Below are 26,574 nucleotides of genomic sequence, written 5' to 3'. Positions count from 1 at the left end.
TAGAGTCTGGTCAGCTGGGTGCCCTAAGAGTGGGCCCCTGGCTACTCTAGAAACCTTCCTATAGGTAGGGATCTGGCTTCTGCAGTGGGTACCCAGCCTTGGCCTCGGGTTGTCCCACTGGGTTCACTGGGATGGCTGGCCCAGTGTATGTGCCAGGAACCTCTGGCACAGAGTGACGGCTCTGTGGAAGTGGTCAAGAGCATGGACTCTGGAGGTCCACTGGTGACATTTGAATTCTGCCCCACCACTTACCAGCTGGGGCAAGCTTCTAAACCTTTTGGCCCTTAGTCTTCTCATCTGTACCGATGGGGATATTAACAATATCTCCCTCACAGGGATGTTAATCCATGTAAAATGCTTAGAACAGTATTTTTGTCACAGTTAGTCTATGTGAGAATAAGCATTATTATGACGACACCAAGGAAAGACGAGTTAGTGCAACAATGGAGCCTTCGGACAAGAGGGGGCAGTGACACCAAAGGCAGCGTCCCTAGTCCAGGCTGCTGTGGACTCACATCCGACTCCTGGGGAGAGCAGGGAGGCTGCAAGGGGACAATAAGAGAGAGGTTTTCACTAAAATGCTGGGTGACAGCGGGGTCCTGTGCTCTTGCAGAAGTGGGGGGAGGGGAGGCAGTCTCCCCCTTGGCGGAGAACACAGCCCAGCAGGGCAGCAGGAGTCAGCAGAAAGGTGACAGTGCCTGGCAGGGGGTATGTGCGCAGGAGCTGACTGGGCTTGCTCTGGGCTGCATACCAGGCACCCTCGAGATGGCCCAAAATAGCTGAGGGGGACTTTGCAAGGGATCTGAGAGTCTTAAGACCTGGGTTATATTTACATCAGATACCAGTCCCGTGGGTGGAAATGGCTCTGCTGACAGACAGACCTGGTTTGAATCCCACCTCTGCCACTTACTAAACTGTAAATGCTTGGATAGCAGGGGGCATCGCATTCACTATGGAGCACACAGAAGGATTCAGTCCATGCGTGAATGAATTTAATATCCTGGAACCTCAGTTTCCCCATCTGTAAGATGGCGAGAGTGTAATGACCCCTAAAGCTGATGCAAGGGTTACATTAGACACTTGCCCACAGGCACCTAAAATTCCTAGTGAATATACATTGCTTCTTTTTTTTTTATAGTAAATATTCAGTGTCTTGCTTAAATAGAAACACAATACATTTGTTGACTGGAACGGATTAATGCTATTTTAGTGAAGAAAATGTAGTCCATTCTACACTTGCCAAACACTACACCCTTTAAGAGAAGAGGTCATACCTCTTACAGGTGTTTCCCAATTTGATCACTGTTTTTCAGTGTCATTCATGACTCAGTCCTTTCTGACAAAAATCAAAATATAGCTACTAGCTATTGGTGCATACTATTGAATATTAGGAGAGTAAAAGATTGAAGATAGGTTACTCAGTGATTGAAACAGATTATGACCTAACCTGGAAAAGCTATGATACAGGGAAAAAATTGATCTGGAACCAATAATTCATAATATGTAAACACTACACATTATTTTTTTTTTTTTTAAATTAATTAATTAATTAATTTATTTTTGGCTGTGTTGGGCCTTCGTTTCTGTGCGAGGGCTTTCTCTAGTTGCGGCGAGCGGGGGCCACTCTTCATCGCGGTGCGCGGGCCTCTCACTGTCGCGGCCTCTCTTGCTGCGGAGCACAGGCTCCAGACGCGCAGGCTCAGTAATTGTGGCTCACGGGCCCAGTTGCTCTGCGGCATGTGGGATCTTCCCAGACCAGGGCTCGAACCCGTGTCCCCTGCATTGGCAGGCGGATTCTCAACCACTGCACCACCAGGGAAGCCCAACACTACACATTATTATTAGGCTTTTTCTTTCTATACACACTTAATGTGCTTTCCAACCAATCCTGTTCAGGCAAGCTTGGAATAATGGAGTTGTTACTTGCTTTCGTGCCCATGGCAGGTCTTCGAGAAACCGAATGATCAACGGGGAAGGGTCTGTTTCACGCCTGGTTCTCTTTGTTCATCTTGAGTCCTCCCCAGCAATCCTCCATGCTGTGCCACTGAAGCCAGGTACCTAAACATATTAAATCTGACCTCAATTCTAAATCCATCATCAAATCAACTTGCTCTAGTTTGCAGGTGGATCCACTGCTCTCCTACGTTGCAAGATACATGGGCTTTGTTATTGCTGCCTTCTTCAGAATCAGAAGAGTCTTTGGTTGGCTTCTGGGGGTGGAAATTATATTCTGGATGATTGAAATTGCTTGCTATTTAACTGTCAGATGGATGGGTATGCCGAATATTTTGAAGGAGAACAAAGCAAGTATCAAATGTACTGCTACTGCCTTAATATGACTTATCATGGATCACTACCTGTTTATTGAATCAAAGTATTTATTTTTACAACTATTTTATAAGGCATGGTATATGGTTAAGAGTAAAATCATTGCTTGGAAAGTTTCTTCATTTCTGACATCCTTCAATTCTGTTTCAAGATCAGAGAGAACTTCCCACTCTGCAGAAAGTATTATTTATTGATGTGGGATAAATCTTCTCTGAGCATAGGAACCGAATGGCTTGAATAACAAAACATATCAAAATGTGAATCAACACTGTCAGATGCAAGCTTTTAAGAACTTTAATTGATATAATTATCATTAGTATGCAATACGTCTTACAACAAATGTAGATACAATGAGATCAAATATCAAAGAAGTTGCAAGTTTTTCCATCTTGAAATGATGTCGGCTAACTCACCCCAAAAAAGCAATCTGGCATTGGTTTCTTGGTTAGCACTATTACCAATATCAACCAGCACTTTAAAATCAAAGTTGAAATGGTACATTCATTTGCCAAAAAGAGATAAAAGGCAAAGAAGGTGAATCAACGTGCAAATTAGCATCTGGCCCAGCTGCAAAATTCATTTCCCAGATGCGAGGGATAGAACCATGCACCCTTGCAAGCAAGATAAAGGGCAAACAGATGACAGTAAACCAAAATCAACTCCACAAAGAACTCAGAAGACTTTGGGATGGTAAAGGCCAGGTCTATTGCTGTCAGCGCTCAGGTATCCATACGTGTTACCCTAACTCAATAGTCTGTGAGACCTACGTCCTGGGCCATCCTTTCATTCAGGGATGGAAACCATCCTCCATGGTCCCAGGAGTCAGGCAGCGGCATTGGGGGTTAGCTTGGAGTTGTAACAGCTGTCTGTATGTAGTTACTATACAGCTGTCGTTTCATAGCTTTAAGTAAAAACAACACATCAGTCAAACAAGAAACTGAGATCATTTATACATTTATGTAATACTTAAAATGTCTATAAATATTTTTCTCCAGAAATTGAAAACACTGTAGACATGATTTCATTAATCCTCACAACACATTTGTGAGGTAGCATGGGGTGAGGTCCATAGGACAGCATCACGCCCGACTAAGAAATGAACACACAGACGTCCAGGGAGGGCAGGAGACTTCATTGGGGCCACGGTAAAAGAAAACACACTTGAACCCCACTCTGTCATCATTTGCAATCTGTGACCTAGAAGAGGCTGCTGGCCTCTCTCCTGCTCTGACATTCTCTCTAATGCATTATGACTAGTCCGGTCCCTGGATAGTATATGGTTGTTTTAGATCCACCGGAGCCATTTCCCTTAGGTAGGCCTGAACAGACTTGCTCCCTGAGGTAAAGGACGTCAGTTATTGGCATATATTTCAGGGGTGTGTGTGTGTGTGTGAGTGTGAGTGTGTTAAGCAATATTTGTTGAATGCAGTTGTTAACATTTTTGGCCAACTCAAAAACAGAAAAATGCGCTTGGCAAAATAAGGTTCAACCCATCGGTATTTTACACTAACATAACAAGGAGTGTTAGAGTGTTTATGGGAAGCTGTCACCTTGCTGAAGGCATCTGCTGTAGGTCCAGATCCCTCTCTTTACCCTAAGGATCTGGAAGTTAATAAGAGCAACCAACTCATCAAGTGTTCTTGCCCAACAGCAGCCTTGGTAGGGAAAGATGCTAGCCGAGTCAGGATTCCCTGGGAAGAGGCTGGTCCCTCTCACCCAGTATTTATGACTGAAGCAACATCCAGAAGACCACCTCTCCAAAGGTGCTTCATGGACGTTTTGTCAACACATTTGTGGCCGAGGGAGGAAAAAAAAATTATGGAATGTCCTGTCGTTATTGAATTGTCCTTTGCTGAACCGAAAGCCTATTAAAGGGGGTGAGGGTAGGAAAGAGGGATAATTATTCAGGCCAAGCATGGTCAGAAGGGGTACCCTTGGTCATTCCTGGCCATTTTTCTGAGAGTGTCCACTTTTTTATTTTTTTATTTTTTAATAATCAGAGATATGAGAATTCCTAGAAGCCTACTTCTTATTCCCCACTCCTGTTGTAAAATACCTCTGGGGGTTTGCTCATTCTCCTTTGGTACCTCAGGAGTTTAGGAATAATTTCTTTCAGAGCGGGGGATTGGCAGGTCATGGAAAGTGTCACCGGTCCTAATGTCTCTGCCGCCAGAGAAGTTCAGCCCAGCACGGCAGCGGCCGTTTCCATGTCAGTACTTTGGCTGGGCCACAGTGAGTGACAGGAGGAGTTCAGGGTCAAGTTTCTGGAAACTAAACAGAGTCATGGCAGCAGGTCCAAGTTTAGAAATAAAATATGATGCAGTTTCAAGTTCTTTATGATAGCATAGGACACTATGACACATTCTGAAACAGAACCCAATGTATATTTTCTAGTCTATGAAATCAGGGCATAAAATGCCGGCGGCTAATACACAGGTGTTTCAGGAGGGCAGGGCTAGAGCCATGAAATAAAGCTATCTAGAAAACACACAGAAATAAAAAGGCAACCATGCATAGCAAAAACAACCCATCCACCAACAAACTAAATACTTTTAAGATAAAAATTGAACGAATCATTTCATTTAGGTAAAAGTAAAAACTAACACTAACCTGGGGCGTCTTGTTTTGTTGCAACGAGCATCACAATAAATTAGGGTTTCTCACACTCAGCACTATTGACCTTTGGGGCCAGGTAACTCTTAGTTGGGGTAGGCTACTCTGTACATCGTGGGATGTTTAGTGCCTCCATGGCCTCTACCCAGTGGTAGCACCCCCAGAATGTGACACTCAGAAAATATCACCAGGCATTTTCAAACGTTCCCTGGATGGGGAAGGGGAAGCAAAATTACCAGCTGCTGAGAAGCGCTGCTGGAAATGGATGCCCACAAAGGTGATCAGCTCGTTCTCAAAATTCGTGATGCAGGATTTTAAAACTATGTACCCAGGGGTGTCCATTGATCAAACAGCAGAATTAGTAAGGTAAATGTTTGGGGAAAATAAACGGATTAATCACCGTGTCTGTACGGAAAAGCCTCGCTGAGCAACTGCAGACAAACTAGTGCCTTTAAAAAATTAACAGCAACAAGAACAACAACAAGAAAAAGAGGTTTACAGCCTTTATCCAACAGACAGTAAGGCAGTGAACCAGTTGCTTTGCGGGTAGAAAGCAAGGAGTCTACAGGCCCCTCCAGGCAGTGGATGTCTCTGACAGTTACTGAGGGCTGATCTTACCTTCCCTAATGAGGTACGCAGTGTATGTTACACGCCCCTTCCCTCCCACCCTCCTCCACGCCCCCATTGCACACTCACTTCGCACGCCTCTCCCTTTCTTTTCTACAGCTAAACCGCTGAAAGCTTGTGGGCTGGGGTCCCAGCTGCGGTTGACTAGAACGGGCATCCTCAGCAGAGACAGGTGTCCTGGAGGGGAGGCCAGGCAGCAGGCAGGCTGAGATCTGACAGCAGCCTGCTGCGCTGCCCCTCGGCCAGCTGGCCTCCCCCAGGGCACCTTCTAGGTTCCTCTTTCCTTAATTAGGCAGCTAAGAAACTGGCATCCAGCTAGCAGAGCCGAGCAGGTGTCCTGTCAGACACAACCAGATAAATTGAGATTAAAAAGGAATCTGAGAAACCCCTGCTTCCTTACCTGCAGGGCGAACTCCTCCCAGCACTCATTGCCTTTCCCCTCATTGAGACTTAATGTAATCTCCTAAAGAAAAGTTTAAGAAATACCACACACTGAAAGTTCCCCTAAAAGTAACCCTTGACGACACAACTTGATCCCTCTTCCTGTTTCTTCTCGCGGTGGGACCTGCGCTGGGTACAGACACCTCCACCGTGGCGTCCGGCCTGGACGGCTTAGGGTTGGCCCATGTCAGCCGCATGTCAGACTCCACTCACTTTTAAATAATCTTCTTTCTTTTTTTTTTTTTTTTTTTGGTACCAGAAAGGGGAAGTTGTAGCAGCCAGAGGAGAGGGAGGAAAACAAAACAACCAAACCAACAAAACAGGGCTTAGGATTGTCACTCAATGCGCATCAGGTACTTGTTATTAATTCTACTGGATAAGCACTGATAAATAAAGACAGTTATTCCTCATCCCAGGCCACCTTCCTTTGTTAGGAGTCGTCGTACAGAGGATTGTTGTAGTTTCCCCAGGACCCGTAGTCGTGGTCATCCAAGAGCCTTCCGTAGGAGGAATGCCTGGTGGGAAGGAGAAGAGGGGTGTGGTTATTTGGAGAAGTTGCCCATCTGCGGACAGCCCCGTGCCCTGGGGCCTGAACCAGGGAGAGAAGACACAATTCTTCACTAGGACAACCCCTCGGCAGCAGACGCACCAAGCCGGGAGGCCCCAGTCCGCAAACGCCTTGTAAGTTATGACTGATCCACTGGGAGCCCAACTGGCGCCTTCTTTTGAGATCAGCTGGGACCTTGTCTCTCTCCTCGACCTCCAGTGCTGGAGGAGGAAGAGGCCCCTTTTCCACGGCTATTTAATAAGAAGTAATGGGAAAGGGAAGGTTGCATTCCTGGCATTTTGGCTTAGGTCCTGGACTTCATTTTCCCTGAAAGGATAACGACACAACCAGAACCGCTGCTGCTCTGACCACCCCTCCTGACCTTTATATAATGTTTTATAATCTACAAAGTTCTTCTATGTTCCGTGTTCACTTGATCCTCAGAACAAAACCATGGGCCAGGTATTGTTCATCCTTATTTCTCCGATGAGGAAAATGGGGCTCAGAGATGTTAACTGACATGCCCAAATTCACCCAGCTGAGCTATGAGTCGAACCCTCACCTCCGGGATCTGAACCCAGCTCTCTGAGCTCAGCTCCCTGGAGCCTGCTTAGCACCTTAGCTCAAGGGCAATATGGGTTGATCCGGCTTTGCTGGGTCATTCTGGCAACCTGTTCCACAATTAATATTATTTCGAAAAGAAACTGAAATCAGATGCTTATCACTCTTCCGTTTGAAGCCTTTAAGTGGCCCGTTATCTCACACAGAGTCGAAGCCAAAGTCACTACGATGGTTTGCAAAGCCCTGCAGGGTCTGGCTCCTGTTACTTTTCTGAGCAAATCAGCTACTATGCCAGTGCCTTTTGCTCGGTTCCAATCGCACTGGCCTCTTTGCTTTTTCCTCTCATGCCTGACACGCTCTTGCCTCAGGGTCTTTGCACTTACTGTTCCCTCAGCTTGGAGCAATTGTCCTCCAGATCTCCACATAGCTCATTCCCGCGTTTCCTTACATCTGCCCAAATGTCACCTTCTCAGGGAGGCCTTCCTTAGGAGCTCTATTTAAACTTGCAACTCCCCGCCCCAAGCACTCCCTGCTTAATTTTTCTCATAGTACTCATCACCTTCTAACATGCGATACAATTTACGTATTTATTTTGTGACTGCCTCTCTCCTCGAATTAGACTATACATATGGATTATTTGCCTGTTTTGTTTGTTCTTGCCTCTATCTCCAGCACCTGGAGGAGTAAGTCCTCGATAAATGTTTGTGGCAGAAACAGTGATAGGAAAAAATACATCCTGACTATCCAATCTGTTCACAAGGTGGGAGCTTCCTGGAAAGGATTATGGCATTTAAAGAATGAAACCAATGACAGGATTTGGAGAACACCACAAAATGAGCATCTGGTGCCTCTGAGGTTCAGGCTAGCTTGTGAATGTTGACACCTCGCCACTGGAAATCAGGTAGGCTATCTATAGTACAGACGAACATACCCGCTAGCCCTAACTTTTTTCTCAGCTAGATATGAAAATTAAAATGAAAATACAACCCAAGAGGCACAAAAAGCATTTGCTATATACTTCTATCTGTTGCTAAAATAAGCGCTGTCACTCTTCTAAGCTTATTTACATCTGTCAGGTAGTTGAAAAGAGATGCTTGATGTGCTGGCTTCAGACTCTTAGCTTTCAAAATTCTGATTTCTGTCCCGAAGGCTGGCTCAGTTGACCCAGTCTATACACCTGGAAACTTCCACAATATAGTTTGTTTTCCCTGAAGACCCACACTCATTTCTGTGGGTGTGAGAAGGAAAGAGGTCACAAATAACATACCACTGATCTACTGATTGGCAGGAATAGGGGAGGGCAGTGCTGGTAAATGAGGTCCTGCCCATCCATCGCCAACACTTCCCTCACACCTAAAACTTCCAATTCCAATCAAATTCTTTAATAGGAGGGTTGAGAAATGGAAGTTATAGACTGAACAAGTAGAAACCTAGGGATTACAAGACTGCAGCTGGGCCTAAGTTTCAGCATGACTTACTGTGACAAGTCTGGCCAAAAGGGACCCAAGAAGCACCTTCTTTTATTGATAGGATACTCTGTCTCACCTTTGTATGCTTTCTCACAGCATTTTTATATCTATCATATAATTTGATTCTCATAAAATGTCAGTTGAGCCTACAGATGTATGTCCTTGAATATATTTTTAACTCCCTGTTTCTTCATCTATAAAATGGAGAAACTTAAAAAAATTGCGTTAGGATTGGTGGGTGGATTAAATGAGGTAATGCATATAAAAGACCTGGCACGTAGTAAATGCACAATAAACTGTTGCCCAATATTGCTTTTTAATTTTTATTATAATGAAACTTACACAAGCGCATGGCAGATCTGCAAATAAAAAAGGATACTGAGTGAAAAGTGCGCCTCCCTCACTTTCTCCAGGAACTCCTGAAACTATGCCCCAGGCATAGTTATAAAACCAGCTTCTTATATTATAACCTAAAAAAAATTATTATCACGCTAGAGTGGGGTTAGAGGATTAAAAATCTTCTGGGCATCAGGTCTTACTGCTTGTGGTTATTGTAGGCAAGACTATTTGATCAGAGCTATACCTGAATCTTCTGTATTATAAGAGATGTCTACTACACACATACCAGTAAAATAAAGGAAAAAGATGGAGCTTTCATTTTTCTTTGTCTTCTCATTTGAATGAACTGTGAGCTGAGCAAAATACTGATAAATGAGGGAAGCAAAGCAAGAAATAGAGATAAACCATGTTTGGGAGTGTACTGAACCCGTAGGGCATGTTTTAATGTAATAATGAGCCTAAACAAGAAGAATTGGGTGTGCTGGGATTCAAGCCAGGTTTGGATAAATCCTGTAATACTGTGGAAAGAGGAAGACAAACACATTTTGTGTGTGAGTGTGTGTGTGTGAGATAAGAAGAGAATCATTAATGATCACTTTAAACTATCTCTCTTGGTCAGAACCTCTTAAATCATGGCATGTTTTATATGGAAATGGGGGAATTTTTCAGATTGGCATTTGTCAGGTCTAAAGTGGTGAAAAAACTCCCACTCTCGGGGCTTCCCTGGTGGCACAGTGGTTAAGAATCTGCCTGCCAATGCAAGGGACACAGGTTAGAACCCTGGCCTGGGAAGATCCCACATGCCGCGGAGCAACTAAGCCCGTGTGCCACAACTACTGAGCCTGAGCTCTAGAGTCCGCAAGCCACAACCACTGAGCCCACGTGTGACAACTACTGAGCCCATGTGCCACAACTACTGAAGCCTACGCACCTATAGCCTGTGCTCCGCAACAAAGAGTAGCCCCTGCTCACTGCAACTAGAGAAAAGTCCGCACACAGCAACGAAGACCCAACGCAGCCATAAATAAATAAATAAACAAACAAACAAACAAACAAACCCTCCCACTCTCAAGATTAAGAAGGTGGGGCTCGGCCCAAGGGATCTGGAAGACCGGCACTGTGACGTACTGGGAGAGGTGGTACTAAAACTAAGGCCTGTTGGCTCTGTACTGCAAGGCTGCTGCATCTAATTTCAATCTGAAGAGCACTCTGTATGAATGACATCCTCGTCATGTCAAGGCAGTTTCATTTACTCCATTTCTTCATAAAGACCGGCACCCAGCCAGCCAGCATAGCTAAGTTTTCCATGTGCTGTGCGTTGGCTTCCTTAGACAGTAAACCTTCCGGGGGCAGACTACGTCTTACTTTGCTTCTAAATTTCTGAATGTCTGATATGTTGCTCTTAATGCAATGGTACTTTTATAAATACTTGATGATAACTGCTTACATCCAGTAGCAGATAAACAGTACACGGAGTAAATACACAGAGTTTACTTTGTCAATACCAGCGGGGATCAGTATGGCCTGTGGCAATTCATTGTACAATATAACCATGGCCAAGTGAAAATACCTTATTAAGGAACAGAAAGGGCCAAAGCCACCATTTTAACCTTAAAGATAGGAAGAGGAAAGAGAACTACAACTAAATTTCTCCCGTGTGATGACACGGCTTTGAAGCACTCAGTATAGGCTCAGTCCTTGTAAATCAATGACACTGTGTTTCTTGTCACTATTGTTCTACTGTGTCGGATGATTTAGTTAGCTAAAAGCAGAACCTGAGGGGACAAAATAGGGAATGATTTCTGTGAAGCCCTTGCCTCATTGCTTCCTTCTCCAGTGGTTTTGCTCTAACAAAGCAACATTCCCCACTCCCCGCAGTCACAATTGGTGATGTTTTGTTGGTGACAACTGGTAAATGTGGTGGTGACATTTGTGGTTTGAGGCCTTCTCCACAACTGTGAAAAGGTACCTATTTTAAGATAGCTATAGCATCGCTACTTAATGGAACTCAATGCTCTTTGAAAATGAATGAGGTGTTTAACTTTCTTCTATGTTGAGACAAACATATTTTAGAAAACACCTTCTCCTTTATAAGGGTCAACCCCAGTTCTCCAGCAGGTCTCCAACTTTGTTTATTACTACTCTTTCCAAAGTCCTCTCATCTCTAGTAAAGTGAGTCTTGCCATTCAGTCACTGGTGCTTATTATGTGCTAAGAAGGAGAGTTATAAAGATGAATAAGATATGGCTTAGTGCTGGGAAAACACAACTGAACTTGCAGCTCCTTGGTCATTAGCCATTAGGCCTTAGACTCTTAATCAACCATTAGCAAAGCTAGTTTGGTGCAGCTGTCACTGTCTTCTTTGTTTTCATTGGTGGCTTTCTTTTTCTGATTGTCATTTCCCTGCCTGGCTTCTTTCAGTTATTCATTGAAAAGTTATCATCGATCAGTCCTTATTTTGGGATTTGGGGAATACTTCAGTGAAGTAAGAGACAGAAATCCCTGTCCTAAGGGGGCTTACATTCTAATGGGGGAAGACACAATAAATAAGACATGAAAAATAATATGGCAGATGGTAATAAGTACAATAGAGGAAAATAAAGCAAGGAAGGGGAATGAGGGGTTCCACATGGGAAGTGGGGATTGTAATTTTGAATATGGTGATCAGGAAAGTCTCACGAAGATGTCATTTGAGCAGACACATAAAGGAGATGTGGATGAGCCATGGGGATGCCTGAGGCAGACCCTACAGACAGAGAGAACAGCATGTGCAAAGGCTCTGGGGCAGAAGCAAACAACACATCTGTGTGGTAGCTACTGAACTATAATTAAAAAAAACTTCCTATATTGGGATGGTTTTAGATTTATAGAAAAATTGCAAAGATAGTACAAAGAATTCCCATGAGCCCTTCACCCAACTTTCCTCGATGTTAACATCTGACATAACCATGGTCCATTAGTCAAAAGTAAGAAATTAACATTGTGAACTACCAATTTGAAGCTAAGAAATCTGTGACCATTAGTGGTGAATTTATTTGCCCACAGTTAATCACTGCAAGTTAGCGGCAACAGTTAGTGTATCATAATTCAGTATCTTTAAATAATCACCTTTACTTTGAAGGGGCAGGTAAAATTTATTTTATATTTTAAAATCATCTGCCAGTATCATACTGGCAGACACTCATCACAGAAAAGGCCTACACGTCGGAACACCTGCTTATTTGTCAACAAGTTCAGAGTCACGAGATAACTAGGGGATGTCTATGGTTTAACAGATTCCCATTGCTTCCCCTTCTCTAAACCTAGTTTCTCCTGATCTGGAATGAACCAACACTGCTGCCACACCCCAAACTTTCTTACCCAGAATCATTCACTCAGCCAGCAAGTATCTATAAAGCAACTCTTTTACGTCAGGTATTGCCAGGGGCTCTCTGTCCTTCTAGTGGAGGAGACTGGCGGTGGATGCAATGATTCCAGTACAGGGAAGTGAACGGTACGAAGGAGGCATGGGCAGCATGAAACTCACCGTGGAGAGGGTGAGGGTGGGAGCTTCCCAGAGAAGATCTCTTTTGAGCTAGACAACTTGGAATTAGCCAGATAAAAAAGAGGTGGGGCTTCCCTGGTGGCGCAGTGGTTGAGAATCTGCCTGCCAATGCAGGGGACACAGGTTCGAGCCCTGGTCTGGGAAGATCCCACATGCCGCGGAGCGACTAGGCCCGTGAGCCACAATTGCTGAGCCTGCGCATCTGGAGCCTGTGCTCGGCAACAAGAGAGGCCGCGATAATGAGAGGCCCGCGCACCGCGATGAAGAGTGGCCCCCGCTCGCTGCAACTAGAGAAAGCCCTCGCACAGAAACGAAGACCCAACACAGCCATAAAAATAAATAAATAAATAAATAAATAAATAAAATTAAAAAAAAAAAAGAAGTGAACCGAACACCTCTGGCCAGGGATCAGCGTGTTCAAGAAAAACAAAGGCACGAAACAGCAGAGCATCATACCTGGAAAACTTTAGAGCCAAGTGTGTTTGGAGTGTTGGGAGGAAAGGGTAGAGTAGGGTTACTCAAAGTCTGGTCCTTGGACCAACAGCACTGGCATCACCCGTGAGCTGGTGAGCGCTGCCAGTGCATGGGCCCCACCCTGACACACTGAGCCAGAACCTATGGGGCTGAGACCCAGGAAACTGTGTTTTTAACAAGCTCGTCCACTGGTTCTTTTTTTTTTTTTTTTTTAATAAATTTATTTATTTTATTTATTTATTTTTGGCTGCTTTGGTTCTTCGTTGCTGTGCGTGGCTTTCTCTAGTTGTGGCGAGCGGGGGCTACTCTTTGGTGTCATGTGCGGGCTTCTCATTACGATGGCTTCTATTGCTGTGCAGCATGGGCTCTAGGCACGCGGGCTCAGTAGTTGTGGCTCGTGGGCTGTAGAGCGCAGGCTCAGTAGTTGTGGCGCACGGGCTTAGTTGCTCCGCGGCATGTGGGATCTTCCCGGACCAGGGCTCGAACCCGTGTCCCCTGCATTGGCAGGCAGATTCTTAACCACTGCGCCAACAGGGAAGCCCTCGCCCATTGGTTCTTATGCACATTGAAGTCTTGAGAACCACTGAGGTAGAGAATCAAGTCAACTAGACCTACAGAACGCCAGAAGCTGACCGGAAAAGGTCAACCTGTAGCTAACAAACTCTAGAAGATCTTAGACTTCATGGCTGGCTCTTTATGGGCCTAGTTTTTCAACCTAACAACAACCAAGAAGAATCCAGTTGTAGAAAATGTCATCACTAGAAAGACTTAAAGCAAAACAGGTGACTTCTACAAAGATGTCTTAAGAGCCAGGCCCTGTTGTGTCTACAAATCAAGATCACATTTATTTTTGTGAAGGGAACAGCCGTGTTGTCTGTCTGGGTTACCAGCACACCTAATTATAGCAGTATCCACGTTGCTGGCGATAGCAGATACGGTCTCCTGCCCAGGAGATTATCTCGTGGCTGAACACTTTTGAGCCAACTTAAACAAAACAGAACTGACTTACCTCATTCTTCAATCATCACTAATTAAAAGACAACCTTCTGCTAGAGGCAGGCAGGGCTTTTGCTTTCTTTTAAAGTTGCCCTGGAATAAAGATTTCTCAAAGATAGCTTCTATTAATGAATGTATAATGTGGATGCCACTTCACAGGCGTTCAGAAAAAGCACAATTGAAATTGCCAAGATGGAACATGGAAGTCTGCGCGTCAACACGTAATTAGAAAACTGAGTTTCTGTGCCATCTTCCTCCTCCTCCACCTCTCCCCTCTCCTTTGAATCCCTGCTGCCTACCGAACGGGGCTGCTGGTGGCTACAATTTACTGAGCACCTAAGTCGGAAGCGCATGATGACAATTACAACGAGGACAGCAGTTGGCCCTTCCACGGCCCTCACTTCAACCCCGGAACTGCGTGTTTATCTGTATCATAGTTTAATCCTCATAACAAGCCTGAGTTAGGTATTAGTATTCTAGTCCTATTTTACAAACAAGGAAACTGAGCGCAGAGTGATTAATGAACTTGCCCTAGAGTCCATATTCTTAACCACCATGTTATACGGTCTTTCCAGGTCACCTACATTCATTACTCCACTTCATCTTCAAGACAACCTTGAAAGATAGGTGTTATCAGCTCTATTTTTGCAGGTGAAGAAATGAAGGATCAGGGAGATTATAATTTGCCCAAGACCACCTAAATAGTAAGTAGAAGGGTCAGTATCGAACCTGATTGCAAAGCCCACATTCCTCCCTCCACCCCACATTGTTGCCGGCTACAATACGGGGGTGGATAGTAGAAAAGAGCCTTGGAAGGTTCTGGGCAGTTCATTTTTATAAACTGCATCCAAAAGTGGCTTAGGTTACAGAGAGATGAGGTCCTCCAGGCAGGAGATACTGTGACAAAACTAGGGGTCACGGATCCCTTAACAGTAGGAGTGTGAAAACGGATGGCTGATCGGTTTACTGACGCCTTCAGAGGGAGCTAGAATTTGGGAAAGTGGTGAAACTCCTGAGCCACTGTTTAGCAGAGCTCGCAAGGAGTGCCCTTTTTCTGGTGGTGAGGCTGCCCTTTCAAGCGGATCTTCTTTTGCCTTTGCCGGGACATCGGCTGGGCCTGGGGTGATAGTCCGTGGTTGCAGGCCAGAAGCTAATGGTTCCCTCAAGGGCTGTGATTTCAGTCACTTGCTGCTCCAGCCAAGTGAGCTAAAAAAACCACAGATAACATACCTCTGTCATGTTATTGTTCTCAGAAATGTGGGACAATAGGAATGGAGGAAATTTCCAGCCAAGGCAAAACTCAACCTTAGGTACATATGTACACACACACACACACACACCCATGCACCCACATCTGTCAATTGAGCCAAGTGTATGTTTGATGAATGATTAGTGGGGCTTTCCAAGAATTTGGCAAAATAACACTTGAAGGGGTTTTAGCACAGCCTTAAGATTCATGAGAGCTATTAACCTCCTTATGTTATCATTTTTCCAAAATAATTAACAGCGCAGCAGAAAGAGGTTTTCCTTAGGGGGTTTCTAAACAGGGGTCTGATCACTTTATCCATCCTTAAGTTTGCAGTGCCAAAGATAAATACCAATCTTATACTTATACCATGGGGGCCTTTCTACATTAAGAGGGAGGAACTACATTACAGGGGAGAGAAACAACGACTAGTTCAATTTAATCATTCACTGAATTTATCTAGTGTTGAGAATGCTTGGAGAAAAAATACACTTGAAATTTTTTAAGTAAAATGTTATACAATTTTAATCAGCACTCATTAGAACCAATTTTAATGGCATGCTAACAAAATGTTCCAAACCCAGTAAGTTCTGAGATGGCAGAACTGTGTCTCATGACTGATGTGACCCCATTGCTTAGAAGAGTTCCTGGCACCTGGCTAATGCTCAGTAACTATCTATTGAGCAGCTGTCCTACTGGCGTTCCTTCCAGCTGACCACTTTGATGATGATGATGATGATGGCAGTGCTATGTACTTGGGAAGCAGCATCCATTAATCCTTCCAACTATGCTACCAAGTAGTTAAAATTACGGTCCTCATCTTACAGAGGAGGGAAGTGAGGGATAGTGAAGCTGTGTTACATGCCCAGGTGATGGTAGAACCTGCTAGAAAGTGGTAGGGCTAGGATTGGAACTGAGATCTCCCTGCTCCTGGAGTCTGAATTCTTAGTCACTGTTCTAGCCTGCCTGTCTGTCATCAGTGGTGGGCTTCAGGTGGTGAAATTGAATTCTTGCCTGGAGTCAAGAAGAAGAGTCCTGAGGTTATTTTAACATCACTTCTGGCAAGTGTGTGGCGAGAGGGAAGTGTTTCTATTTTGTTCCATACTCTATGGAGGCATTTTTGGTGACATAGCCCTTCGGAACTCACCACTGGTGATTCCACAATGTCTCTCAATTTTCTCTGTAAGTTCCTTTCTTTGAGCCCCACCCAGAATCTCCCAAACACAAAGAGAAACTCTGTTACAAAGTGGGAATGAGGTACCCAGACTGGTTCATAAAAGACAATTTAACTAATAATTAAAATACAGTGTATCTACCGTGATAAACTAGTAATTAAGCCAGATGGAAAAGGGTAGCATTCAGTAAGCTATAATTCATAAAACTGTTTGATGCTCAAGGAAATATAGACTTAATGAAGAGAAAGATTGTTTTTTTAATTTGAAGACCTCTGGATCCTTTCATAAAGGCTTTTAGACACAGGTAATGCTGGCACTTTAATTCCGATTTCTCTTTGAAACCTGGCTTTCCTGTTCTTTGTACCTTAGATAGGGGTGATATTACAAGGCACTCTCATACTTGACACCAGTCATTAGATTGATTTTGTTCATTTGCAGAACAAAAGATGGAGGGAGATAAAAGGGAAGGTGGAGGGGAGCGTTCCCCAGCGGGCGCTGGTCTGGGCTGGGGTGACCGGAGGAGATGAGGGAGGGCAGCAGAGGGGATGTGTGTGTAGAGATGAGAAACTAAATACGTGAGCTCCACGTGGGGAACCAGGACACGCCTCTTGAGGGAGAAGCACAGCTGTGATGAGAAAAAGTCAAGAGTGTGAATGTGTGCACAACCGTGTCTGTGTGGTTGTGTGTTCTTACGTTCAGTTGTGCATTTATTCAATTTATCGAGCATCTTCTTTATGCCAGCCCTGTGCTCACATATAACGTCTGGGTCCTCAGGCAGCTTACATTTTTGTGGGGAAAAGAGACAATAGACAAGCAAACAAACATATTAAAAAAACAAATAAAATCACATACAGTGAAAACAGCCAGGATGAAACTAATTGAGGCACTAGGAGAATAAATAACAAAGGCAACAAACTGGAAGGGAAGTCTCCTGGAGAATGTGACTTGAAAGCCACGTATGAGGAAGAACTCGAAGAAAAACATTTCAGGGAGAGGGACCAACAAGAACCAAGGGCCTGGAGAGACAAAGTACCTGGTGTGTTCTAAGAACTGGATGGAAAGCCAGTGTGACTGCAGCTCAGTGGTTAACAGGGAGAGAAATGTGTGATGAGCAAGAAGACGTGGCAGGGTGGGTCCATGAAGGAGCTCACGCCAAGCTGAAAGGTCAGTTTAATTCTAAGGGCAGGGGGAAAGCCACTGGGGGCGTTTGAGGGAGGGAGTGACAGGTCGAAGGAGCTTCCGCAAAGATGGGCCTGGCTGTTGGGAGGAGAACGCATTGGGGGCTCAGGGACCAGGTGTGCTCATCACGGTGGCATGCGTCCCCCTGTCCCTGTTATAGGCACTGGGCAGACTGGGGAACCAGACAGCCACTTGCCTTTTGGCATTTTACAGCTGGAAGGACACTTAGTGTGAGTAACGTGGTTTTTGAGAGTTTTGATTGTACAGACGGTAGACGACAAAAGTGGAGGACTCAACGAGTACTGCAACTTTCTGTTTGGCTAAAGAAAGTAAAAACTCAACTACCATCTGTGATCACATTCTTTTCATAAGAGAAAGGATATTTTAAAACCCAAACTATAAGGATATAGTCTCGGGGAGAAAAAAACCCAATTTTGTAGAAAACACTACACTTTCCTTGTATTTTCAACATTTTGCTTTAGAAGCAGTGAGAACCTCCTTCCAGGCTGGGTACACACTCCCACATCAGTGTTCAGAACATCAGTGTTTTGGAACCATTGAGCCCATTTCACAGGTGAGACAAGGTGAGGCTCAGGAGGCATGTGGCTTTCTCAGGGTGATGATGTGAGTTAAGGGCGGAGGGCCAAGGCCCCAGTCCCTTCACTCCAGGTTCATTCTCCTTCCATTACATCATCACGCTGTATAGTCCGGATGATTTCTTCTGCTTTGCCAACTTTCAGATACTGCCCCATCTATTCCTGTCCAGGGTGCAGTATGCTGGCCATTTTCACTTCCCTGCCAAGATTTCTGAGAGCTGAGATACTTATCAAGAAACAAGAACTCAGCAAAACAGCTCACAGCCCAGAGCCTGATAAAAAGGAATTCCATACTTTATAAAGAAGAGGAAGGTGCTGTCTTACCTGATCTTTAGATAGGCTGCAACTCCAAACACCAGCAACACCACAGCAATGACTGTCACCGTAATGGCGGCGATGCTGCCTGGGAAGGAGAAAAGGCACAGAAAGAAGATGAAGGAAGGGTGTTCATTCCAGATCATTCTGCAACGCAAAACCCAGGAGCTTAATTCTGTTATCAAAATGCTTCTCAGGTTAGGCTAAGTTTGGTAAATGGCCAATATTTATTAAGATGTTTTGGCTGGCCTTGAGTTCAGAAAACAGTTCACAGTAATATTTGATAATTTTTTTAAGAATGCCACCAATCTGATGCTGCTGCTGCTGCCGTCTGCAGGGGTAGTGGATTTAAAATCTCCTGAAGTACTATTTTCTTCTTTCATATGCTTTAGCTTGTCTTTCTAGCATTTCCAAAATATTGGAAGACCTAGGATGCTTAGTTAAGGGTCACGACAAAATAATGCTGTTGATTTTTTAATAAAGCAGAACCACAGCGCTATGTCAGTAGTGTCCACTTCACGAGGGTCATCTTGGTAGGAGATGCACTAATTTTAATGATGCCATCAAATCAAAGCATTTTAAAAAAACACCTCTTTGGGTCATGTGTCCAGTTTTCAGCCCTGAAAGGTGACTCTGATTTGGTAGAGGATAAAGTCAAGTTTGGTGTATAAAATAAGGTCAAGTCTGGTAGGTAACACTATGTTTTGTTTGTAGAAATAACCAGGTACAATTATAAAGTAACATGAATGTTTTATTGTGTAGTTTAAAATCTGTTTCCAAAGGCAACTATTAATGGGCAGTTAAAAAGCAAAAAACAAAAAACCCTTTGAGCACATAGCCTTATAAGAATAACCATACTGCTTCCAGAGATTACTACTTTGGGGCACAATGCTGTTTTTGTGTGAGTTGGTGGCTAATAATGTATATATTTCAGTTTTATTTCACCTCAGAAATACCAAGAATCAATTGGGCTTTTGTCTCCTCATAGTTAAAGTGACTTTTTGGCATTAAAGTTGGTACTAGGGACCCCATTTACTCGTTCAGGCCACCGAGAAATTATTTTCTACTTCAACAAATGAATGGGACTCTTAAACGCATTGGAAAGAGCATCAGATCTGGAGTCTGAATATGTGGATTCAAGTGTGGTTCTATCATTAGCTGTCTGACTATGGGCTAATCACTTAACCCTGTGGACCCATACACCACTCACCTGCTGTGACAGAGAAAGAAGAGCTATTCTACCGGCCCACATAATTTTAAGAAAATTAAATGAGGTGCCCTGTGCACCAAGCTAAAGTCCTATCCAGATATACCTTCCTGGACCAGTGCCCATCTTTCATGAACTACATCGCAAAGGTGATGGATCTGTCCCACATTTTTGGAGATTTACTATTTGTGGATGATTTTGCCACTTCTCCTTCTATTTTTTCCCCCTCTCTTATCAATGGCTTTTGTATATTGTTCTTCTCATTAGCCCTTCCACCAAAGGAATTAGAGCAGCGCTAAGAAGCGAATGAGTCTACTCATTAACTCTTTAGTAACTCCCGCAAAGGTTTGGGTGAAAGAAGGCTACAGGAGACATTTATGCCCCCGCTGGTTATAATTTCTAAAAGGCCAAGGAGGTATTGTTAACATTGAGACTAAGACCAGAGCTTGATGTGTCTACACAGACCGACCATAATGTACCATTTTAGAGCTTCCACACTTCTGGACACTCACACGCCCATCTCTTTGCTCCTAGAATCCTTTAGGGCCAGATTGGTATAATTATCAGTACAGTTCTCTTTCCCTTTTTACTATTGTCAAGGTAGAATTATGGCACCGAACACTCAAATATGCAGACTGGATCAAGTAGAGAAAGTTTGGGGTCAGTCCCCTTATGGATAACCTCTGCTCTGCACTTAGCTTCTCAGCCTCCAAACTGTGCTGAAATTAGAACAATTTAAAGTTCACTGAAGCCTCTTAACAGCTCTTTTAAGAACTTGTGAAATGAGGATTATTACTGCAAGGTAAGGTGATGGGTGTATTTCAAGATTCAAAAAGATACACTGATTGCAATTAGGAGCTTTGAAAACTGACCTTTAATTTCCTCCTTTCAAAAAAATGGGAGGAGAGAAAGAATGTAGTTGATTTCTCTGTAAGACCCTTCTTTCTTGCCCCAGGATACATTTAATTTAGGAAATCACAGGTTTGTCCTTCAAAGTTTCTTCCCTAACTCTAGGCAGTTGGATCTCCTCCAACTCTGCGATTTACTGGATATATTTAAATACCACCTCTACTGAAGATAAAACAGGCAGTTCCCCAACTCAAGTGCTGTTTTTTTTTTTTTGAATCAGCAAGTAGTAGAATGACCGGCTTCCTCTCCATGGGACTGGTGGCTGTCTGGCCCTCGGTGTAGACCAGTCTTCAAACAGGGCTCTTCAAGGCCACCCTTCTTGTTCGCAAGGGACAGCCGTGCAACAAGAGCTGGAATTAGCGGGTGATTCCCCCCATGGGCCCTTGAGGGCAGCTGAGCGAAGGGGCGTTTCTGAGGGTTCATATTGCCCAAAAGGAGGCCAAAACGTGTGAGGTAAAATAGATGGTACTTAAATATTCGGGCCACCTCATTAACTATTCTGCCACCCACCAGCTCTTCTCAGAGGGTGCCATCATGGGGGCAAGGGTCTTCTGGAACTAGAAGGCCTTCATCAGGCCCCCAGCCTGGAAGGGCTTGTGTCTTAAGCTCGCTTTCACCTCCACGGCAGCTGCCGCCCTCGGAAGCAGCCGGGAAGTTCATGCTGGGAAGCTCCACGCCTCAGGGCATCACGGTTTGAGCATCTGAGGGAGTTGCTGAGCTGACGGTAGCCGAGGGTAGCACGACTTCATGCGGGAACCGAAAAGGCCTGATTTCCTCCTTGTGAAAACAAATGCCATTTCCCCCTGAGTTCTGTTTAAAGTAAACTGGAATTCCCTTTCTCCTCGTACTCCTTCTTCTTTGGAGGCAGGGCAGGGAGAGGAAAGATGAGGAAGGTGTGGCTAGGGCAGGGAAGCTCTGCCCTATGAGGAAGGTGTGTACACTGGGTGGGCAGTGCCCTGGGGATGGGGGATGGGGAGGTGGCTGGCATTTCTGTCTCCCTCATCTTCCCTGTTGGCACGTGTGAGTTTCAGACTGGGTGTGATTCATGCTGTAAAGCCCTGGAACCAGAAGAAATTAAGAGAGAACCGGAGGGAATTTATGTATTTTCTAAGCCGAGATGCCAGAATATTCCACCGTGCCAACACGTTCTGCCTGACCAGAGGGCTGTTGAAGAGCCATGAGCCAAAGCCTCCTTGAAGTCTGGGTCTCTCTGATGGGGTTTCTCAGGGGGCCATTTCCCCACTTTCATAACAACTCAGAACAAAAAAACAGAACAGGCTAAAGAATGATCTGTTCTACACTTGTGGGTGGTTACTTCGGTCTGGTGCTGGGCCAAGAACTTTACAGCTCCCATCTCACTGAATTCTCTTTATGAGATGAAGAGAATGATTCCCATTTGATGGATGAGCAAGTTAAGGCTCAGAGAGATTTAAGAACTTGATTCAGGTTTTATAAGCTGGTAAATGATTAAGCTATCATTTGAACCCAGGACTATTTCCTAGGTTTTGCATGTTTAATCATTAATATACTGGTGACATCCCTGGCCCTTTTTTTAGCTTGGCCAGCTCCTACACTTTCTTTATGACAACTAAATATCAACCCTTCTGGGAAGCTTTCCTGACACCCCCAAGCAAGTTGTAGTGTTGTTGTGTGTTCTCAGCTCTTTGTGTCTGCTTCTCTTAAGCACTCTGTGTTGTATTTATGAGCCTCCCCAGACAGATTCTAATCATATTCATCTTGCATTTTACCCCCCTTCTCCCTGAACTCTCCACACTGGGCACAGTCTCTAGCCCATAGTGGGTATTTAAATTATTTTTTTAAATGTTGAATGATTAAATGTAATATTCGCAAAAAAAAAAAAGATAACTGGCAGATTTTGAGACCAGTCACTGTGCTAAGCACTGTCCCCAAGCAGCAGTCTCTCCACCTGTCCATCGTGGAACCCCTGCTCCAGGTCTTCCCTCAGCATCTACTCCTATGACTCTACAGCTCTGGTCCAACTGCCCCAGCGTGTGCTTGCGACTCCCCATGGACGACTGAGCTGGAGGAGAGTTATTTTAGGACTCTCTGTCTGAATAAAGTCAGAAAATATCCTTGAAGTAACCAGAACAAAATCCCAGAAGCCCACGCTTCTGGTTGGACCTGGTCAGACTACCCGAGGGAGAGGGTTTCCCTGGAGGGCATCACTTGCCCTGCTTTGTTCTGTGCCCGTGCAGTCCTGGAATAAACTATGACATCCTTTACAGGCTCTCTCCCCCGCCCCCAACACCTGCCTCTCCTTACTACGCTCAGGCTAGTCCTTCGCAGACACAGGACGTCCTCCACACTCAGAAGGGACTCTGCTCCTGTCCAGACTACCTCCCCGTCGCTTGTCCTAAAGGTGCCCTCCTGTCTTCCTGGGCTTAGCAATGTTCCCAAACCTCAAATGTTCCCCTGGGGCCTCTTCTCATTGAGGGATTTCCCCCCATTTTGAACATGAAAGAAACGTTTCATCTGACCTCTTTGGCAGGATACTTGCCAATCATATCCAAAAATGAGAATATTAGGATGTGATAAGATGAACCCGAACGACCTCCAAAAGAAAGAGCTTTCCTAGGCGCTTTAATAATGTTGTTATCGCTCTGAGAGAGCCGGGGACAGGGGAGGTGATGGTGGGGCGTTCTCAGGATGACAAAAGAGGTGAGTTGGCCTTCCCTGGTGGCGCAGTGGTTGAGAATCTGCCTGCCAATGCAGGGGACACGGGTTCGAGCCCTGGTCTGGGAAGATCCCACATGCCACGGAGCAGCTGGGCCCGTGAGCCACAATTACTGAGCCTGCGCGTCTGGAGCCTGTGCTCCGCAACGAGAGGCCGTGACAGTGAGAGGCCCGCGCATCGCGATGAAGAGTGGCCCCCGCTTGCCGCAACTAGAGAAAGCCTCGCACAGAAACGAAGACCCAACACAGCCATAAATAAATAAATAAATAAATAAATAAATAAATAAATAATTAAAAAAAAAAAAAAAAAAGAAGGTGAGTGTCTTGCTGCTATCTGTGGATGACTTCTGAACTACGTCTCCTTGGGAATTCATCAGTCAGGCTTGTTTAGAATGCACGTGTAAATGCTTTGACCAAGTTCCTGGGTATGCGTGTGTGAGTCTGATCTATTTTGAGAAGTCTTTAACAAACCTCTGGACTGTTTTTCTTGCTCTTTTCTTTCTTCTTTCCCGTCTAGAGAATAGGTAAGAAACGGACAATAGGAGCAGGTAGCCACTTCAGAGAGCGTGGTGGCTCCTTCAGTCAAGGTCACCAAGAGGAAAGCAACATTCTGTCTCAGAGGAATCCTTCCTCTTTAAAAGCATGTGTCTGCGTATGTGCCAGAGGACGGAAGTGGGTGATTGGTGAGGAAAGGGGCTAGAGGGTTGACACCTGTATGTGCCCCAAATCCCTCTTTATTACACTAAGGAAAGGCTCTTCCCTCTTTACAGCAATAGTCTCACATCACAACTCCTTCCTCCAAACAACAATGTAATAAACAACAACAAGAATAAAAATGATAGCAACTGACACTTTACTTGCTCTGTGCCAGGGACTGTTCTATGAACTTCACCTATTTCAATTCAAGTAATCCTCACGAGAGCTCTGTTAGGTAGGTCCTCTTGTTATCTCCATTTTACAGATGAGGAAACTGAGGCACAGAGAAACTAAGGGCCCAGAGCCCATGGTTGGTAATTAGAGGGACCGGGGCACAAGGGCTGGCTCCAGAGTCCATGCTATTACCTGCTGGGCTCTCCGGCCGCCTGGACCCCAGTGTTAGATGCGAGCCCACTTGCAGATAAAACCCGCCACTCTGGCACATCCCGTCTGCCTTCTGCTGACTGTCCAGGGATCAGGGCCCAACTTGGGGCCGTGTGGGGTTTTGGGTCCTCATATGGGTGCTGGTGAAGGTGGGTCAAAGCTCAATGATTCTGGTTAACTGGGAGGAGGACTAGTTAGGAGCAGACAGGTCAGTACAGCCACCTAAGAAGGGCCATGTCATTGGTTTCTAGCGTGTGTTGTGGTCCAAAACACTGCTGGGAGGGTCGCCTAAAGCTTACCTCGCAGCATATGCAATACCACAGGATACATGGGGGCTGCGATTTGCTTTGGGGCGTGTGTCTGTTGGCGTGTGCACGCATGCATGTGCATGTAGGCTGTGATATGGGGGAAAAATAGTGAAAATGAAAGTCTCCGTTTTTGAATACTGTCACCTAAGTGGATCCTAATTTTACCATTATTGAAGGTCGCTTTGACTTCTGGCCTTGAGTGCTGCTTTGATTTTACTCCTGTTTTTCCTCCCACTCTATCCCACACCAGAGGAAACTAAGCTTATCTCCCTCTGACCTCAAATCAATCTCACAAGCCTCTCCTGACTGAGCTCCCTGGGCTCCTCTTGAGCTAGGATGGTGCAGGTGGAGAGAAGCAACAGGCAGGGCTCTGAGGTTTCACTACCCAGTGGCGGAGACAAGAGTCAGGCCTGGGGACCACACAGGGGAGTGTAGCATTGAATGGACAGACAGGTGGGTACTTAAGGTGGGAGGTGGGTGGTACCAAACTCTGTATTTCTGCCTCTAACTTGGGGGAGGATGTGTGTCTATAAAAGCCAGAGTAGGGAAGAGGTGGGAATGAAGATGTTCTCTAAAGGATGGGCTCAACTTGGACAGAGAGCAACGAAATTTTCAGGCAAGAACCAGCTAGATGGAGGTACATATATACAATGGAATATTACTCAGCCATAAAAAAGAATGAAATTGGGCCATTTGTAGAGACCTGGATGGACCTAGAGACTGTCATACAGAGTGAAGTAAGTCAGAAAGAGAAAAACAAATACCATATCCTAACACATGTATATGGAATCTAAAAAAAAAAAAGTGGTTATGAAGAACCTAGGGACAGGGCAGGAATAATAAAGACACAGATGTAGAGAATGGACTTGAGGACACGGGGAGGGGGAAGGGTAAACTGGGACGAAGTGAGAGAGTGACATGGACATATATACACTACCAAATGTAAAATAGATAGCTAGTGGGAAGCAGCCGCATAGCACAGGGAGATCAGCTGGGTGCTTTGTGACCACCTAGAGGGGTGGGATAGGGAGGGTGGGAGGAAGATGCAAGAGGGAGGGGATACGGGGATATATGTATATGTATAGCTGATTCACTTTGTTATACTGGAAAAACTAACTAACTAACACCATTGTAAAGCAATTATACTCCAGTAAAGGTGTTAAAAGAAATTAAAAAATAAAGGACATTAAAAAGAAAAAAAAAACCTGATTTTTCTGAAGGTGTAGCTATTTGTTAAATTGAACTTTATAAGTAGTTATGATGCAAAATTAAAACTCCTTTATAAGGCATACAGCTTGCATGCAAATATCATACAGAACTGTTTTTAATTAGCACAATCTAAGTTTGTCTCCGTGTTAGTCCTTCTCTCTGCTGCCCCATCCCCTCAAATCTTTAAATCATTAAAGTACAGCTTAATCATTTCTTCACACAGTGGCAGAGGTAAACTTTATTAAAATTAGTCAAATATGACCACAATTGGCATCTTTTACTTCACGTTTATACTATTTCTTAAAAGCTAGTTAGTTTGCAGGATTGGTCAGTGGGCAGCCTTGGGGTTCAAACTTTGGGCAGGATCCCTAATATCTATACTTTTCCACTTCCTGTAATCAGAAGCCCTGGTTTGGGGACTGGCTTTACTTTTATCTAAAAGCATTTTACCTACTTGGGTAGCATATAGTTAAAAAATGTATACTAGAAACACAAATCTCTGTTGAGATAATAAAAGATTTGCATTCACCCAAGCAAGTGTGTGTTTCTTGTTTCTTCATTTCTCTCTCCTGCAGGCACATCAGCTGTACTTTAAGGATGCAGGGAGCACAGGTTTGTAATCAATGCCAAACGGGGCACACAAGTCGGCACAGTTCTTGGTTACCATGGTTTTAAAATTTCCTTACTTCACTTACAATTACAATCTTTCCCGACACAA

The 26,574-nt window shown here is 44.6% G+C and overlaps 1 protein-coding gene across 1 annotated transcript in view; it reads right to left on the bottom strand.

Annotated features, from left to right (window-relative positions):
• Positions 1-5,626: 5,626 nt before the first annotated feature.
• PARM1 (prostate androgen-regulated mucin-like protein 1) overlaps positions 5,627-26,574 on the bottom strand; it is a 99,565-nt gene continuing 78,617 nt past the window's right edge. Inside the window, exons 3-4 of the mRNA XM_061191483.1 lie at positions 18,459-18,537; positions 5,627-6,524 (exon numbers count right to left, since the gene is read on the bottom strand). Of these exons, the coding sequence (XP_061047466.1) occupies positions 6,440-6,524; positions 18,459-18,537 (164 nt within the window). The 3' untranslated portion in view covers positions 5,627-6,439. The remainder of the gene's footprint in view (positions 6,525-18,458; positions 18,538-26,574) is intronic.

The sequence above is a fragment of the Eubalaena glacialis genome, chromosome 5 (genome assembly GCF_028564815.1).
Source record: "Eubalaena glacialis isolate mEubGla1 chromosome 5, mEubGla1.1.hap2.+ XY, whole genome shotgun sequence".
NCBI lineage: Eukaryota > Metazoa > Chordata > Mammalia > Artiodactyla > Balaenidae > Eubalaena > Eubalaena glacialis.
This window is presented reverse-complemented; position numbering and strand designations above follow the sequence as displayed.